The sequence below is a fragment of the Typopeltis vanoorti genome, chromosome 16 (assembly GCF_054136105.1).
Source record: "Typopeltis vanoorti isolate ZY-2024b chromosome 16, IOZ_Tvanoo_1.0, whole genome shotgun sequence".
Lineage (NCBI taxonomy): Eukaryota > Metazoa > Arthropoda > Arachnida > Uropygi > Thelyphonidae > Typopeltis > Typopeltis vanoorti.
This window is the reverse complement of record NC_143564.1, coordinates 58,810,118-58,826,290: the sequence shown is the minus strand read 5'-3', so window position 1 is coordinate 58,826,290 and position 16,173 is coordinate 58,810,118. Positions and strand designations below refer to the sequence as shown.

The following is a 16,173-nucleotide window of genomic DNA, read 5'->3' as shown; positions in this document are numbered from 1 at the left end:
TCCCCTCTGTTATTCATTATCTGTATGGATCACATTATGAAGGAAAGTGGTATTAAACATGATATCAAAATTGGAGATGTTAACATCAGCTCTTTGCTTTATGCTGATGATGATGTTATACTTCTAAATAAATCCACTACAAGTCTGCAAGATCCTCTGATTAAATTGAATACCTGTTGTAATAGATACAGTATGAAGGTCAGCAATAAAAAGACAAAGACAATGAAAATAGATAGAATCATTGAAAATGTCAGCTGTGTTGTGAATGGAAAACAAACCTGTGGAACAAGTAAAACATTTCAGCTACTTAGGCACAATTTTTAGTGAAGATGGTAAATTAAATATGGAAATAGACAACAGAATCAACAAAGCTGGTATGGTAGGAAGTCAGTTGAATAAATTCATATGGAATAAGAGAGAAATTAGTCGGAACACTAAATTAGCTGTTTACAAGACAGTGTTCAAACCAGCTTGGTTTGAACATAGCCAGTTTTAACTTATAGATCTGAGAGCTGGGTCAGAAGTAAAACACTTCACCAAAGACCAGAGAAGGCAGATATGAGAGTCCTGAGAAAGATTAGAGGCGTGAATAGATGGCATCAATGGCAATATCATATTAAAAACGAGAATATTAGGAAAGAACTTGACATTGTCAGCATCCAGGAATGCGTTAGCAAAGCTAATCTCAGGTGGTATGGTCACTTAAACAGAATGGGCGAGGAAATGTTAGCAAAACAAGTGTTCACTGCCAAGTTGGCAGGAAAATGACCCAGAGGAAGGCCAAGATATATTTGGATTGGTACGGTACAAAGTGCCTTAGACGATAGAAATATAAGATCTGGTAATGTTGGAGTCTTGAAAAGTAATAGACTGAACTGGAGGAAAATTGTAGATAGGAAGTTAGTAATGATGTAAATTTTTCATGTAGTACTATCATATCCTGTACACTCCTTGAGGGTACATGTCAGGAATTTGATGATGAATGCTTTTCCCTCCATACCATCTCTATCCTCATAGTTGAAGTCACTCATAATGGTATTTATATCTATAAGGTTTATCTCTGTTTGTAGTTCACAGTCCTTTTCATTTTACTCTGTTATATATCAGCTATGGATGTCATCTCTTAACCCCTATATTACACACATGCTACCACCGCCATTTGAGATTTCTTCTTTGGTTGGATTTAATTTCTCTACAATCATTAGCAATATCCCTTCTCTCTGTACTGTTTATCTTCCAGGTTCTTGCTGATGCTAATAATTTTTAGTCTGCCTTTCATTTATCAATTATAGAAACTCTTTCCCTTTGTTTCTGAAGCTTCTGCTGTTAGTGAGCATGCATGAAGCCAACTGCCAGGTTTATGAGTATTCATATAACTCTTAAAACTTGACCATTTTATATAAGCAGTCTGAATTAATTCTAACACAAAAATCCTTACCTCATGTTATCACTTTTCTTATCTGACAAAACTGGCCCCATTGTTCTTGGGATTATCCCAATTATATTATCATTCTGTGTGTGTCATTAAAATTGCAATTTTGGCCTAGTGAGGTTACATGATAGTGGATGCACACCTTAATTGTGCACATCTAAGTTCTAATGCAACAACATCAATGCATCTGTTTTCCCTGACTGTGTGTATTCACTCTCTTGCTTTGTTTCTCCAGATGCCAATCAATTTAAATGTAATCCATTCTTACATCTATCAAAATCATTCCATACATCAGCATATTGTACACGATTTCTCCTATACAGTCTGCACATTGTATAACTTGCAATCCCAGCTCTGTCACCTAACTCATGCTATACCTTGGCAACAGACTCATGACAACATTGGTTCTTTTGCCTCATTTTAAAATGTTTTTATGCTTTTTTTTTTTTTTATGCCTCGTTAAACAACTTTTTTTTCATATCCTCCCTCATGCATCCCCTTTCAAGTCATTCTTTATGACGAAGACATTCATAATCTTCTACTCTTTCTATTTGCTTACATATTAGCCTGTCATATCACAACCTGAAACCACTAGCACACATGAAATCATTCACCTTCCTGTTTTATTCTCATATTTCATCTTTCTTATTTTTCCTGCTTCTTAACAAGTACTTTCCAGTCTCTCCATCTCCCATTTGATATGTGAAGCACTGTTTGAAGCCTTTTGTTTCTAAAATTGTCACACTCTTTATTTCTTCCTTATCACTTATCTCTTGCTATCACTGCCATACACTTTCATTCATGCTTGCATTTCTTATTATCGCTGCTTACCATGTCTACTCATTTGATTCCTGGTTTTGAAATTTCACTGATATGCAATGCTTCATCTATCTCTCTAATCAGCATGTGATTCAGACATATTGCCACACCATCTCCTTTTTCCTATAAACTACTCGTTCACCATCATTTTTACATATGCCACATCATACAAAGTTATTCATATCAAAGGTAAAACCGAGTTAAATTGCTTCCAGTGATATACACTAATTTGGCAATATATAATTAGCTATAAAATAAACACCATTACTATACTTACATTTAATTAAACCAAGATTAACTCAGTTCTACTAATACATGAGCTAAATGTTAATAAACCAACTATCTAAAGAGATAGTTGGTTTATTAACATTTAGCTCATGTATGGCATGAGCAGTAAGTCATCTAATTTCTAAAAGCATCAACATTGTCTTTGTATACTGGGTATACTTACTGATTAAGGATAGTCTAGGGATTAGAGAGCTAAATCCCTGAGGTTTTCTGAATGTAGAAGCTAGATATGCTGGATAATAAGACATCAGGAGATGTAGGGCTGTAAAATATCAGAATCCTGAAATTTGAAGGCAGTTTACATGTGAACCTGGCAATCAAAACTAACCAACTGGCTATGTATAAAGATTATTATGCTTTGCTCCTCTTCTCCAGAATAATAACTAATCAATTGATGACATGGTAATGAAGATCACACTTGCCCAAATGAAGGAACTTAATGTTATCACTGTGTTGATCTCTTTCTGATATTTAAAGACCTCCCTGTACGTGTAAAGTAGCCTAGGTTACAGGAGCACAAAATCCAGTAACCTAGGCTACTTAGGTTAGGTTAAAGAACAGGTCTAAATCAAGGATGTAGACCTGTTCTTTAATGAAGGGAGAATTTTGACAATTTTGAAAATCCATTCTTGTTTCCTTTCTGCAATGCCTTTCACAAATGAGAATAAATACATGTTTCGAAGTTGTTTAGGAGGCATTTGACAGGGTGCCACATGATAAGCTGATATTTAAGTTGCAGCACATGGGTCTGGATGTCAGATTGGTCAACTGGATTCGGGATTGGCTGTCTGATCGGTATCAGAGAGTTCTGTATGGTGGAGCAGTTTCAAGGAGGCAGAGGGTTACAAGTGGGTTCCCACAGGGCTCAGTACTAGGACCTCTATTGTTTAACCTTTATATCAATGACATTGCCAGTGGATTGCAAGGGAATATTCAGTTGTTTCCAGATGATGCGAAGCTGGGAAGGATTATTAGTAATAGTGCAGATGTGGTAGCCCTGCAAGAGGATTTGAATAAGCTAGATAGATGGGCAAATGAATGGGGGTGTCAGTTTAATTCAGCAAAATGTAAGGTCTTGAGGTTTGGGAAACATCAATGGGATGCTGCATACTCTATGGGAGGAGTTATACTGGAGGAAGTTGAGGAGACGAGATCTGGGGTTGATGATTGATAGAAACCTGAAGTTTAGGGGACATATTGCAAAGGTGGTGAAGGTAACACAGAGGATTGCTGCAATTATGAGGACATTGACCTGCAGAGATAAGAGGGTTATCATTCCATTGTATAAGTCTCTGATCAGACCATACTTGGACTATTGTTCTCAGATTTGGTCCCCACGATTTGAAGGGGATAAATTAACTGTGGAAAGGATACGAAGACGGATGACAAAGATGGTTTCAGGATTGTACAATGTTAGTTATGAGGATTGGCTGAGGGAATGTGGACTGCAGAGTTTGGTGGATAGAAGGAGAGGTGATATGATTGAGACTTTTAAACTGTTGAGAGGTGGTTACACTGGGGAGTTCTTTCGCTTGGTTGAACAGTGGGAAGGAGTGATGACAAGAGGCCATCCCTGGAAGTTATGAAAGGGAACTGTGAGCAAGAGGGTGAGGAGTGGTTTCTTTGCGTGTAGGGTGGTTGAACCGTGGAATGCATTGCCTGATGGAGTGGTGAGAGCGAGAACAGTCAGTGAGTTTAAGGAGTGGTATGATAGACTTTGTGTTTCTTAGGGATGGGACCTCCCCTCGATGAGTCTTGACAGACTTTATGTTCTTAGAAGGACCTCCCACGATGAGTCTTTTGACTCCATGGAGGCCTGAATAATAATAATAATAATAATAATACATGTGAAAAATATATAGAACTGTGGAAGGGTTAAAACATTAGATATTTGATGCAGTTGTATTCTTGTAACAGATAAAAAAAAAGAAAAATCTTCAGAGGAACAGATATTAGCTCAGTTGATAGAGTTTAGCCTATCTGATAAGAACATGAGAGCCCTTAATAAATTAAATTAATTATGCTTAACAAAAATTATATTCTTGTTTTATCCTTTGAGCACATGAAGTGACATCATAGTAGACAACTTGGTATTATTATTATTATACGATACCTCCAGAGAGTTCAAAGACTCATCGAGGAAGGGCATCTGCTCTACGTCTCCACCACTCAATCCACCAACTATAATGACACCAATACCATCTATCACCTACCACTAGTATTTTCAGAAACAATCACAAACATCTATGCCCATGGCGGAATTCGAACTCGCAGCCTTTTGGCTGGAGAGTGGATATGCTAACCACTTGGCCAACAGGCCAGCAACTAGGTATAACAGCATATCAATATTAAATTGCCTACTATCCCATAATGCACAGTGCACTTCCTTTCATATTGTCATATGTTACTGGAAAGGTCACTTTCAAGACCAGTTTTAACCTTTGATGAAACCTCATTTATGGTCAAGAATGTCTCAGTAGTAACCCTTTGCATAATATATAGCAATATACACATTTGAAAGGAAGTGTGTTGTGATTTATGAGCTACTAGGGCAGTTTTAAAGTGAAGTCATCCACCTCTATATACAAGTACCCTATTGTGATATTTTGTGTGTTTATGCTTGGGTAAATGATAAAAACAAGACTATAATTTCTAGACCAAGCACAAAAATCATGTTGCTACTTGAGATCCCTTGTGAGTGCATCTACCAAGTGAAGGGATTCTATCTAGATGGAAAAGCTCGGGTGTTATCGGGAATTCTAGTTGGAAAGGATACTATTTTATGTTGAAGCTGTTTCTGTTGTAAAATTGATTTGTTGATGAATTTTATTTTCTCTAATAAAAGAATATCTGGTTGGGAGTAGGACTAAACTACAAAAGATGTCATCCATGTATCAGTATCAACAACAGATGTAAAGGAATGTGGAAATCAACTGTTTCTGTGTGTGTTCTACAGAGTTTTGCTAAAATGTGAAAACATATAGTCTCCCTGAATTTTTGCATAGTTTTTTTTGAAGTATAATGAACAATTGTATATATATCAAAATCAAGAATAAACAAAACATCCTGTGGAAATTTCTGCTGCAATAGCTCTATTGTTTAGAACAATGACTAGCTGACCATTATTTCATTGTTTTAGTATCTTAATTTTGGCCCAAAAATCAAGTCGGTGTTCTTAATATAAGAGGGGATAGTATTGAGCTAATAAGTCATATATTATTTATGAATTGGAAAAATTCTATTTAGCGGTTATCCAGTAAAAAAAAAAAAAATCAAAAGATGTCTTTTTCTATTTCGTTTATATTCTGTATAATTTATCTCTTTATTTCCAGCTTTTGTAATTTATAACTTCTTAAGTCTGTGCTATGAATATTTGGGAGGTGAAGGAAATATTATGTCCGAAATCAGAGGGAATCCAATTAAGTAAGTAATTATCTTATAATTGTTTTGTAGGTGTTGAAAAAATAATAATAAAATAATACTTTTTCTTAGATAACTGAAGGAAAAATTATTGCTGCCATATATATAACTTAAAATTCTATGCAGTATGGAATTTTATTAAGCATCTACCAGCACTAGATTTTTCTGCAAATGTATTAGAGTAAAATATCAGTGTCTAATACATTTTTTCTCTAATACAAAAAAAAAACAAAATATATATATATATATATATATGGGAATAAATTTTTAACTTGGGTATATTGTATATTAGGATAACCAAGCAATTTTATATGCTTGGTTATTTTAGCACCTAATCCCAAGTATGCAAACAATTAAGTTTGCGCCTGAAACAAAGTTCAAGTCTAAAGATGGTACAACACCAGGGCAACTCATTGTAAAGGTGGGTAAAGCTTTGATCACTATTCTTAGTATGTTTCAGGCGCAAACTTAATTGTTTGCATACTTGGGATTAGGTGCTAAAATAACCAAGCATATAAAATTGCTTGGTTATCCTAATATATATATATATATATATATATATGTATGTATAATAAACACCACTAAAAAAATTTGAATTTTCTTAGTAGTGGTGTTTATTATACATATATATATTTTTTATTGAGGGGAATGATTTATTTCTCAAATAATATCACCTGTATCTATTAGCCTTACATATGTTTGTATTCTCTTTCTCCACTACCTACAGATGAAAAGTCTACTTTGGTTTCACCCTGCTTTGCAATAACCTATAAGAAAAGGAAAATCCTTTAGCTATACATTTGGGTAAATACATTTAAATGTCTTTTAAAGCCACATCAGCAATGAAGGCAAGATTCCAAATTTTATATCTTTCCAGTCCATAGAAATTGCATGAAATACAATAAATAATCTTCTTCTAGCTTTACAATTCTTCAAAAGTTTTAGCTTGCAAAACAATTTTTAGCCATTATTTTTTTTTTGTGCAATATTCTTCCAATTCTTAATTTTTGAGTTATAAGATCTTTTTGTACATCAATCCATCTTTTTTCTTGATCTACCTTTCTTCCTTTGTCCTAATGGTTTCCATTCAAATATTTTTTTAACTCCTCTATCTTTTTCCATTCTTTCTATATGCCCCAACCATGCTATTCTTTTTGACTTTATATGTCTTACTATATCTTCGCCATTAGTTAGTTGTTCAAGTTCATTATTTGTTCCAATTCTCCATATTCCATTTTCTTCTTTTATTGGTCCATATATCTTCCTTAATGTTTTCCTTTGAAAGATTCTCAATCTGTCTATATATTTTTATGTTAATAGCCATGTTTCTCATCCATATGTTGTTACAGACCTTATAATTGTTTTATGAATTTTTATTTTAGAATTATGATTAAGAATCTTATTACTCGTTAACTTTTTGTAAATATAATAACACTTATTTCCAGCCATGATTCTACTATTAATTTCTTCAGATATATTATTGTTTGTTGTTATTAATGAACCTAAATATTTAAAACTATCTACAAGTTCGAAACTGTATTCACTTATATGTCAGCAAAGGTTGGTCGATTGGTAGAGCCTGCTACTAATGGCTCAGAAAAAAGTTAAGCAAGTTTGAGCGTGGTTAGTAGTTTGAAGGGATCAATCGTTCAGTGCTGTTGGCACACTCTCCCTCGAGAGTCTTTGGACTCCCTGGAGCTGTCACATAATAATAATAATATTACATCTTGTAATGGTTTTATTTATTCTTTTTCCACATTGCATATATTTAGTCTTCTGTTTGTTAATTTGTAATCCAACTTCTTTAGCATTTCTATTAAGTTCTTCAAATTTCTCTTCTAAATCTTTTCTTCTGTGACTTATTATTGCTGTATCAACTGCATATGCACATATTTGTATTAATTTATTTCTTGTCTCTATTTAATTTATCAAATGCTTGTTGGAAATCAATATATAAATCATGAAGTTCTATATCATATTCTAAGCATTTTTCCATATATATTTCATAGCATAAATATGTTATCAATTGTGGATCTTTTATTTCTGAAACCACACTGGTATTGTTGGATTCTGAATGAAGAGAAATGGAAATTGTTAATACATCATTCAGAGTCCAACATAATCTATCATTCCCTGAGCAAAATTTGTTTCTTTTTAAACTAATAGTCTCATGTTCATAATATGTTATTTATGTAATTTTTTCCAAGTTATGTTAATCAATATTTATTTATTTATAAATTTTTGGGATAAATTACAGTTATGAAAAGCTGTGTGTTAAAAATATCAATTATTTTGTGAATTTAATTCCTTTAATATAATGTTAAAAACTATAATATGTGCAATTTTAATGTATCCAGGAAATTCCTTAAGATAACACTTGATTGGCTGCTATGAGAAATTGTTACTTATAGTTAGCGCGTGTTACTGTACAGGACGCACGAAGCCAGTTGGATATAAACTAAACCAGTTAGAACCAGATTTTGGTGGGAAAGGAGAGTAGGATTTGATAAGCAGTACATGAAAAAGACACACGGGAGTAGGGAAGCAGGCAAGGAAGGTGGCCGATTAACATGGCGTGAACGGAAGAAAAAGGACTGAGAATCACTTTTCACTTTGACTTACATTTTTCGGAGTTCTAATCCTATTGTAATTTCCTATCACCTTGCACTGGAATAATGCACTTAAGGGATAATAAGAAAAGAAAGAAATTGGAAGTTAAGTTGAACCAGTGCAAAAGGATATATTCGCCCGAGTCTATTAATCAGTTACAGAAACAGAAGCTTCTTTTAAGTTTGCGTAGTCTTAAAGTGAAAGTCAACAAGAATTTAAGTGTGTTCATAAGATTCTCGATGTAAAGAAGCTATACTGCTTATGCCGATAGGATTATCTTTTCCATGCCTAATGTGAAGTAGCGAACATAATTTAATCCTTATTGCTGTATTTATCTATTCAAGATCGAATGTGTGATGTAGTGAGCCATTTCCCTCTTTTGTGCCAAATATCGTACCAATTGGATTAATAGTTCGACTGAAAGTGTGATATAGAGAAGCCTGTTGTAAGAAACTTAATGTAATATTGGAAACTGAAAATTCTGCGAACTATTTTGCTAGGTTGATAGAACTTTGAAATCTTCAAATGAATGTCTGATGGTTTATATTTTATAACTGTTCTGAATGGTTAAACTGAGTTGATATTTGAACTATATTGAATAATAACTTTAATCTGAGTGAAGTTGTGATAAGAAATCTTGATAATAAGAAGAATAGAATCTGTAAAGCATAAGTTCTAATCGTAATTATTATACTCAGCTGAGTAGTTTGCTAGTATCTCAATGAAAACTTAATTATTGTTTAACTGTATTTTCCCAACTAGAAATCTTTGCTTTGATGTAAATTTATGTGACACTGCATTAAATAATTTTATTTGAATTGAATCTTGTATTTGCCTGATTTCTTCATTGCACTGCTCATTGAAATAATTCAAATCTTAGCGGGAACCCTATATAATAAAGAGAACCTTGGCCTAAAATTAAGTTAGTAATAATATGGATTGGTTGATGGTTGATTCCTCAACGTTGCTCATGCAAATTTGAACATAGAGTGGCGCAGTTAAAAATAAATATTCTCTGTGTTCGAATGAGGAGTCAGTCAACAACTAGAATACACATCGGAGTAGAAAGTAGGATCCAACAGTACTCTGCTATTATTGTTTCTATATATGGTTAATTACAAATTCGTTATTAGACCTTAGAGTAGTAACCGACAGAGGAAAGATGCCGGCGGCAGCTTTGTCATTGCATGACTTGAACTTACACTTCAGTCGTTTTGTGAAGTGTGAGGTGTGCTACGTGTATTCTTTTGATTACGTAGATGATTTGTGGATATTTAGAGCGGATGGAAGAGGGGTGTGTGCGAAGTGTGAGCTAACTAGGATTTGATGAGTTAGCACTCATCAAAAAAAAAAATAGGAAAGATTGAAGAGGTGGTTATGAATGAGGAAGTGAGTGGCATGAGTATGGAAAATGAGAGAATTAGAGTGAAAGCGTGAAGCGGGGGTCGATGGAAAGATTGAATGATAAAGAGAATGTGATGCAAGATTCGAAAGTTGAATTGAGTTGGATGAGGCAAGAGATGAAATGGATGTGGAATGAAATTAAAAAAATGTGGGTGAAAACGATTAAAACAAATCATGTTGGTACGAAAGAGTTAATGAAAGACGATCGAGTGGCATTGTTATTAAAGGTGTGCTGGATGAGAGGATGCACAAGATATATTTTCCAGGCAGTAAAATGAGTAGAGTGATTGAGGCATTGGATATGAGGAGGGAGGGAGTGAGCAAAGGAGTTGATGATTTTAATAGGTACGAAAGACTAGGCAGAGGACAAAGACATGTCAGAATGGATATCAGGAGGCTGCTTAGAAGGATAAAAGAGAATAATGTGACAGGAAAGATAGTAAGCATGTTGCCTAGGTATGACTGTGGTGAGATGAGGCAGAGAGCAAGGATTATAAATGATGTTAGCTGAAATGTATGAGCAGAAAGGAGTACAGTTTGTTAATGTGTGGAATGAGTTTGAAGGATGAAGTGAACTGTATAAGAGAGATGGACTGCATTTGAGTGGTTATGGTGAGTCGCTTGGAGAGACTGCTGCTGAAAGATAGAGAAGTGAGTACAGAGAATGAATCAGATCAAGTGGGAAGTGATGTGGAAGAGCAAGAGAGATTGAAGAGGTGGTTATGAATGAGTAAGAGAGTGGCATGAGTATGGAAAATGAGAGAATGGGTGTGCAAGAGGAACAGGGAAACGGGGAGGCTCAGGGTGGACAGGGGTACACAGCATGAGAAAGGTGGATGCTCCAAGAGGATGTCAGAGCATGTGTAGACAGGAAAGGAATGGGATGACCTAGTATCAAGAGGAAACAGTTGGAATTGAAGAGGGTTCGAAATAAGCAGAAAGGGAAATGGCCCCAGTTGAGCATGGAGAGATCACATCGAATGAGTGGTATCAGTGGAACTAGCTGTAGATCCAGGAATGAGCTGTTGTGTTTGTATACAAATGCTAGAAGTGTAAGAAACAAGGTAGACGAAATGGTTGCACTAATTGCGTCTGTTCACCTAGAAATTGTTGGAATAAGTGAGAAATGGAGGACGACATCCTGACAGGAATAGGGATGGAAGGGTACGATGTGTTTCGTGAGGGTAGAAGGGTTAAAAAGGGAGGGGGAGTGCTATTGATGATAGAGGAAGAGTTATGTCCATACAAAGTAGAAATGCAAGAGGGAAATAGTGCCAGTGGTTTTGAGGCAGTATGGTGTGAGATAGAGGTAAATGGAATGAAATACAGTGGTATCTCGCTAATCCAAACTAATAAAAACCGTGCTCGTTCGGATTAGCGACTTTTCACCCAAGAGACAACAATAATCAGATTCTAATGGTACATCAGTTTAATTCTGTAAATAAATGCAGTATCTGATAGAAAAAAAAAAGCTACTATACATAAAAAAGTCACTGATTTTCTTTTGCTTCTTGGAAGCTAAACTTTTTTTGAATGCTTCTTCTCGGAGCTGCATTAGCAATAAAATTTTGTGGAATGACCCATCATTCTGCTTAACCCATCCTATACACACATTAAAACTGTCAACTGCCTCTTTATGTGTTACTCTTTTTCCATTCTGTAACATCTATTTGTGAAATTTCAACATCTGGATTTATATTTTTAACCAACTTATGCATGTTTTGAATTTCCTCTTTTTGTGTATCATAGTTATTTGGTAAATTCTAGAAGGCCACAGTTTTTTCCATGACACTTGAATTGTTTCAGGTTCGACGACTTCCCAGGCAAACATGAACACACAATATATCAAAATAGACCTGCACTATAACAGTACAATCGACAGTATGAAAAAAAATACTGTACTGTAATAATAATGAAATAAATAATAATAGTTAAAATAATAATTATTAAATAAAAATAATAGTACACAATATAATAATACGTAATAAATAAAACTTTTTTTTCTTTCAAACCCCAGTTCAGATTACTGGAGGGTTCGGACTAAAGAGGTTCGGATTAGCGAGATACCACTGTACTTGGTTGGATGTTGTTATAGACCCAGTAATGTGGATTTTAATGATAATGAAATGTATGATCAAATTAACCAAGCAAATAAGAAAAAAAATCATTATGATGGGGAGGAGAGACTTACCGTAAGTGAGAAAGAGGTGTATGAGTAGTTAAGCAAACTAGATGTTAATAAGGCTGTGGGACTTGATAATATATCACCACATATTCTGAAGGAATGTGCTAGTGAGTTGACGCCGGTCTTGACATTTTTTTAATACGAATCTTGCACTGGGTCAAGTTCCTAAGGAGTGGAAATAGGGCAAGATTGTGCCACTTCATAAAGGAGGTGATAGAACGCAAGCATCAAACTATAGGTCTATCTGTGTGTCAGGCGTTGTGTTAAGTTGTTGGAGAAGCTTGTGAGAACTGGGATCCAGAATTGGGTTGACAACAATGGTATTATCTTTGATGGACAGCATGGATTTGCTAAAGGGAAGTCATGTTTTAGTAATCTACTTACTTATTACAATAAGGTGACTGCTTCCTTGGACAAAGGAGAAGGATACACAGTAATATACTTACATTTCTCAAAGGCCTTTTGATAGATTACCACATGATAAGTTCATAGTCAAACTAGAGTGGATGGGGTTGGATATTAGATTAGTGCATTGGATTAGAGACTGGCTATCTGATAGGTATGAAAGTTGTGTATGGGGGAGCGATATCCAGGAAAGTCAGTAGTGGTGTGCCTCAGGGGGTCTGTTTTAGAGCCATTACTGTTTGACTTGTATATTAATGATATTGGTGAAGATTTGGATGGAGATATTCAGTTGTTTGCAGATGATGCAAAGTTGGGAAGAACCATGAAGAGTAGAGAAGATGTTGTGGCCTTACAAGAACAACTTGAATAAATTGAGTGATTGGACACGGGAATGGGGATGTGAGTTCAATGTTGCAAAATGTAAGGTTTTAAAATTTGGAAAACAAAGATTGGATGAGAATTTATGCTTAGTGAGGATATATTGTCGGAGGTGGAGGAAATAAGAGATCTTGGGGTGATCTTGGTGTTAAGATCAAGATCACCTTGGTGATAAGACAAGACAAAATCTTGTCTTAGAGATTTTGGTGTTGTCCCCTAGATTTCAGATAAAGATCTGAAATTTAGGGGACACATAGCCAAAATTGTGAAGACAACACAAAGGCTCTTGGGAATGATGCGGAGGACACTGACTTGTAGAAGTAGGGAGATTCTTGTTCCATTGTATAAGGCTTTGACTAGGCCACACATCAACTATTGTGCCCAGATTTGGTCACCAGGTTTTCAGAAGGATGAAGAGATGTTGTAAAGGGTCTAAAGGCGACTGACTAAGGTAGTTTCTAACCTCTGGAAGGTCCAGTATGAGGAAAGATTGAAAACATGCAATTTGCAGATCTGGTGGACTGGAGGAAGTGGGGAGATATGATAGAGATCTACAAGTTAGTAAGGGGTTGTTATAGGATCAATGCTGGAGAAGTTCTACAGAAAATAGTGGGAGATCAGGAGAGAACCAGAGGTCATACCTGGAAACTGTATAAAGAGGGTGTGAGTAGGGGAGTGAGAGGCAGGTTTTTTTCGTGCAGAGTTGTGAATGATTGGAATGCCTTGCCTGAGAGTGTGGTGTCTGCAGAGAATTTTAGTGTGTTTAAAGAATGGTATGATGAGCTATTTGTTTGATAAAAGGACCTCCTAGATGAATCTTTGACTCCATGGGGTCTTGGATAATAATAATAATAATAATAATATATCATACTTGATAAGATTTTGTACGTTACATTCAATTATGTAATTCCTCTATAATTCTGACAATTAATCTTATCTCAATAATCCAACCAATATTGGTTGGATTATTCCAATTATTTGGGATTTTTTCTTCTTTCCATATATCAAATAATAAATTTCTTTCCATAAGATTTCACCTACATTCTTTATAAGTTTTCTGTTATCCCATCTACTCCTGATGCTTTAAAACTTTTAATTTGTTTTATTATTTCTACTATTTCTTTATAAGTTGGTTCTTGAATTCTTTCTTCTATATTTGTACAATTATTTTGATCTTCATATTCCTTATTTTCTTCTGCTGTCATCATAAATAATTTCTTCCATCTTTCTTTAACTAATTCTTTCTCAGTTAATATTTTTCCTTCCTTATCCTTACATCCTGTCATTTGTATATCAGAATTATGTATTAATTTTTTCTCTTCATATTCTTCTCTGTTATTTCTTGGGTTCCTTTGTAAATGCTTTCCTTGCTTTGTTTTTCAGTTGAATTATTTCCTTACATTCTTTATCAAATCATTAATTTCTATTTTTCTTATACCATCCTATTTCTTCTTCAGCTGCATTTGATTGTTTGTTGGATTAAGTCCTATTTGTCTGCTATATTCTTTCCTTTTCTTATCGTTTTTATATTATCTTTTATTTTCTGATATTTATCAATTATTTCTCTATTTTGGAATGCTTCTGTGTTCCATTTCTTTATCTTTTGAGTTTTTAATTTATTCAAATCTACATTTGATATTCATTTTAAAAATTTATAGAATTTACAACCGTGTTAAAAAAACTTTTTTATTATCCTGCTGATCACTGTGTAACTCTAAAAGAAAGGATTACATTTGATATTCTATATATAAATTTAATTTTAACTAACATATGATCAGATTCACAGTTTTCTCCTCTATATGCTCCTACATCTTTAACTAAACTTGTCCATCTTTTTGAAATCAGGGCATGATCTATTTGATTACATTCTTTGATTACAGGGAACAGTAAGTAATAAGTTTCAAAACTTACCTAGGTTTGATTCTTTAATGCTGAGCTCAGCATATACTGAGTGTTCTGAAAGAAATTTAGTATTTGTGATCTACAAGTAGTTTTTTTTTTTTTTTTGCTTATATTGTTATTTTAGTTAAAGATGCCAAGAAATTATATTCTTGTTTAATCCTTTATCCAAGTGTAAGCAAACAAATTGCATATGAAATATCTTAACAGTAATGCAAAGCACACATCCTTTTGGATGTGTATAATGCTATGCATTATGGAGAGATGCAATTACCCAAACTGGTTTAGACCTTTATTGAAGACTCATTGGTGAGAGCCTGATCCAAAAGAGATACTGAGATTGAAGTAATGCAGAAGTCATATTTCCCATATACAAATAGAGAAAAGATGTAACACCTTATTATTAAAATACTCTGAATTAGAATGAGTTGTTGAAAGGTATTTAACAAAGTTATTTCATTTGAAAGAATGTCATTTTAGTCTGAAATTTTATTACATCTTTCTTGAAAAGATTGTTTTGTATTCATATTGATAATATAACATTGGATCAGTAATTTATATCACATCTGTTTGTTCACTCCCTACCCCATCAGGCTTAGGATAGGTTAGAATAATCACAAGGATTGGCAGTGGTTAGTTAAAGCAGACTTAAGTATTAGATTATACTCGATGAAAACTACATTTTTGTGTATTCATCCTTTACCAAAGCATGAACAAACAAAAATTTACATATGAAATATCTTTGTGACTGACTATGCTACTTTTACTTTCTATTGATTAGGTTAATGATGAAAATAAAATAAATTTCTTGCCGGATCTGGTGAAAAGACCTTACTATAATTAATTGTGCATGCAATAGATCCATAATATTCATAATTGACAAAAGTTAGGGATTAATTTCATATTACTGTTAATAAAATATGATTATGAAAAATTTTGCTCATGATTATATCTAAAAATGTTTTTTGGAGCTTAAGTTCTACTGTAATGTGCACTGGCATACTCAGATTGTCCTAATGAGAGTTGTGGTGTTCACTTCTTTCTAAGGAGGGTGTGGGGATCCCAGCTTTTTTTAATTAGCTTTTTTTTTTTCATTATTAATTACAGTATAGTATCTATTTGTAAGGTGATGTTCATTACAGTGGTGAACATCACAAAACTAACAGTAATAAATCATTTTACCATACAGATTTGCATACATTCTTCTAAAGGGGATACTCCAATAACTTTGTCAGAGTGACATATGCCATTTGTTTGGAAAATCCTGTGTTTAAATCTTGTTTAAGTTGCAAGTAACCTTAAAGTCATTATAAAATGACTTAGCCAGCCTCAT

The 16,173-nt window shown here is 34.1% G+C and overlaps 1 protein-coding gene across 2 annotated transcripts in view; it reads left to right on the top strand.

Annotated features, from left to right (window-relative positions):
• Positions 1-16,173, top strand: part of LOC150098051 (transmembrane protein 184B-like) — a 146,492-nt gene that overhangs the window by 53,530 nt on the left and 76,789 nt on the right. For both annotated transcript variants that reach the window (XM_090406121.1, XM_090406119.1), the window contains exon 4: positions 5,872-5,962. In XM_090406121.1, coding sequence (XP_090262247.1) covers positions 5,872-5,962 — 91 coding nt within the window. The remainder of the gene's footprint in view (positions 1-5,871; positions 5,963-16,173) is intronic.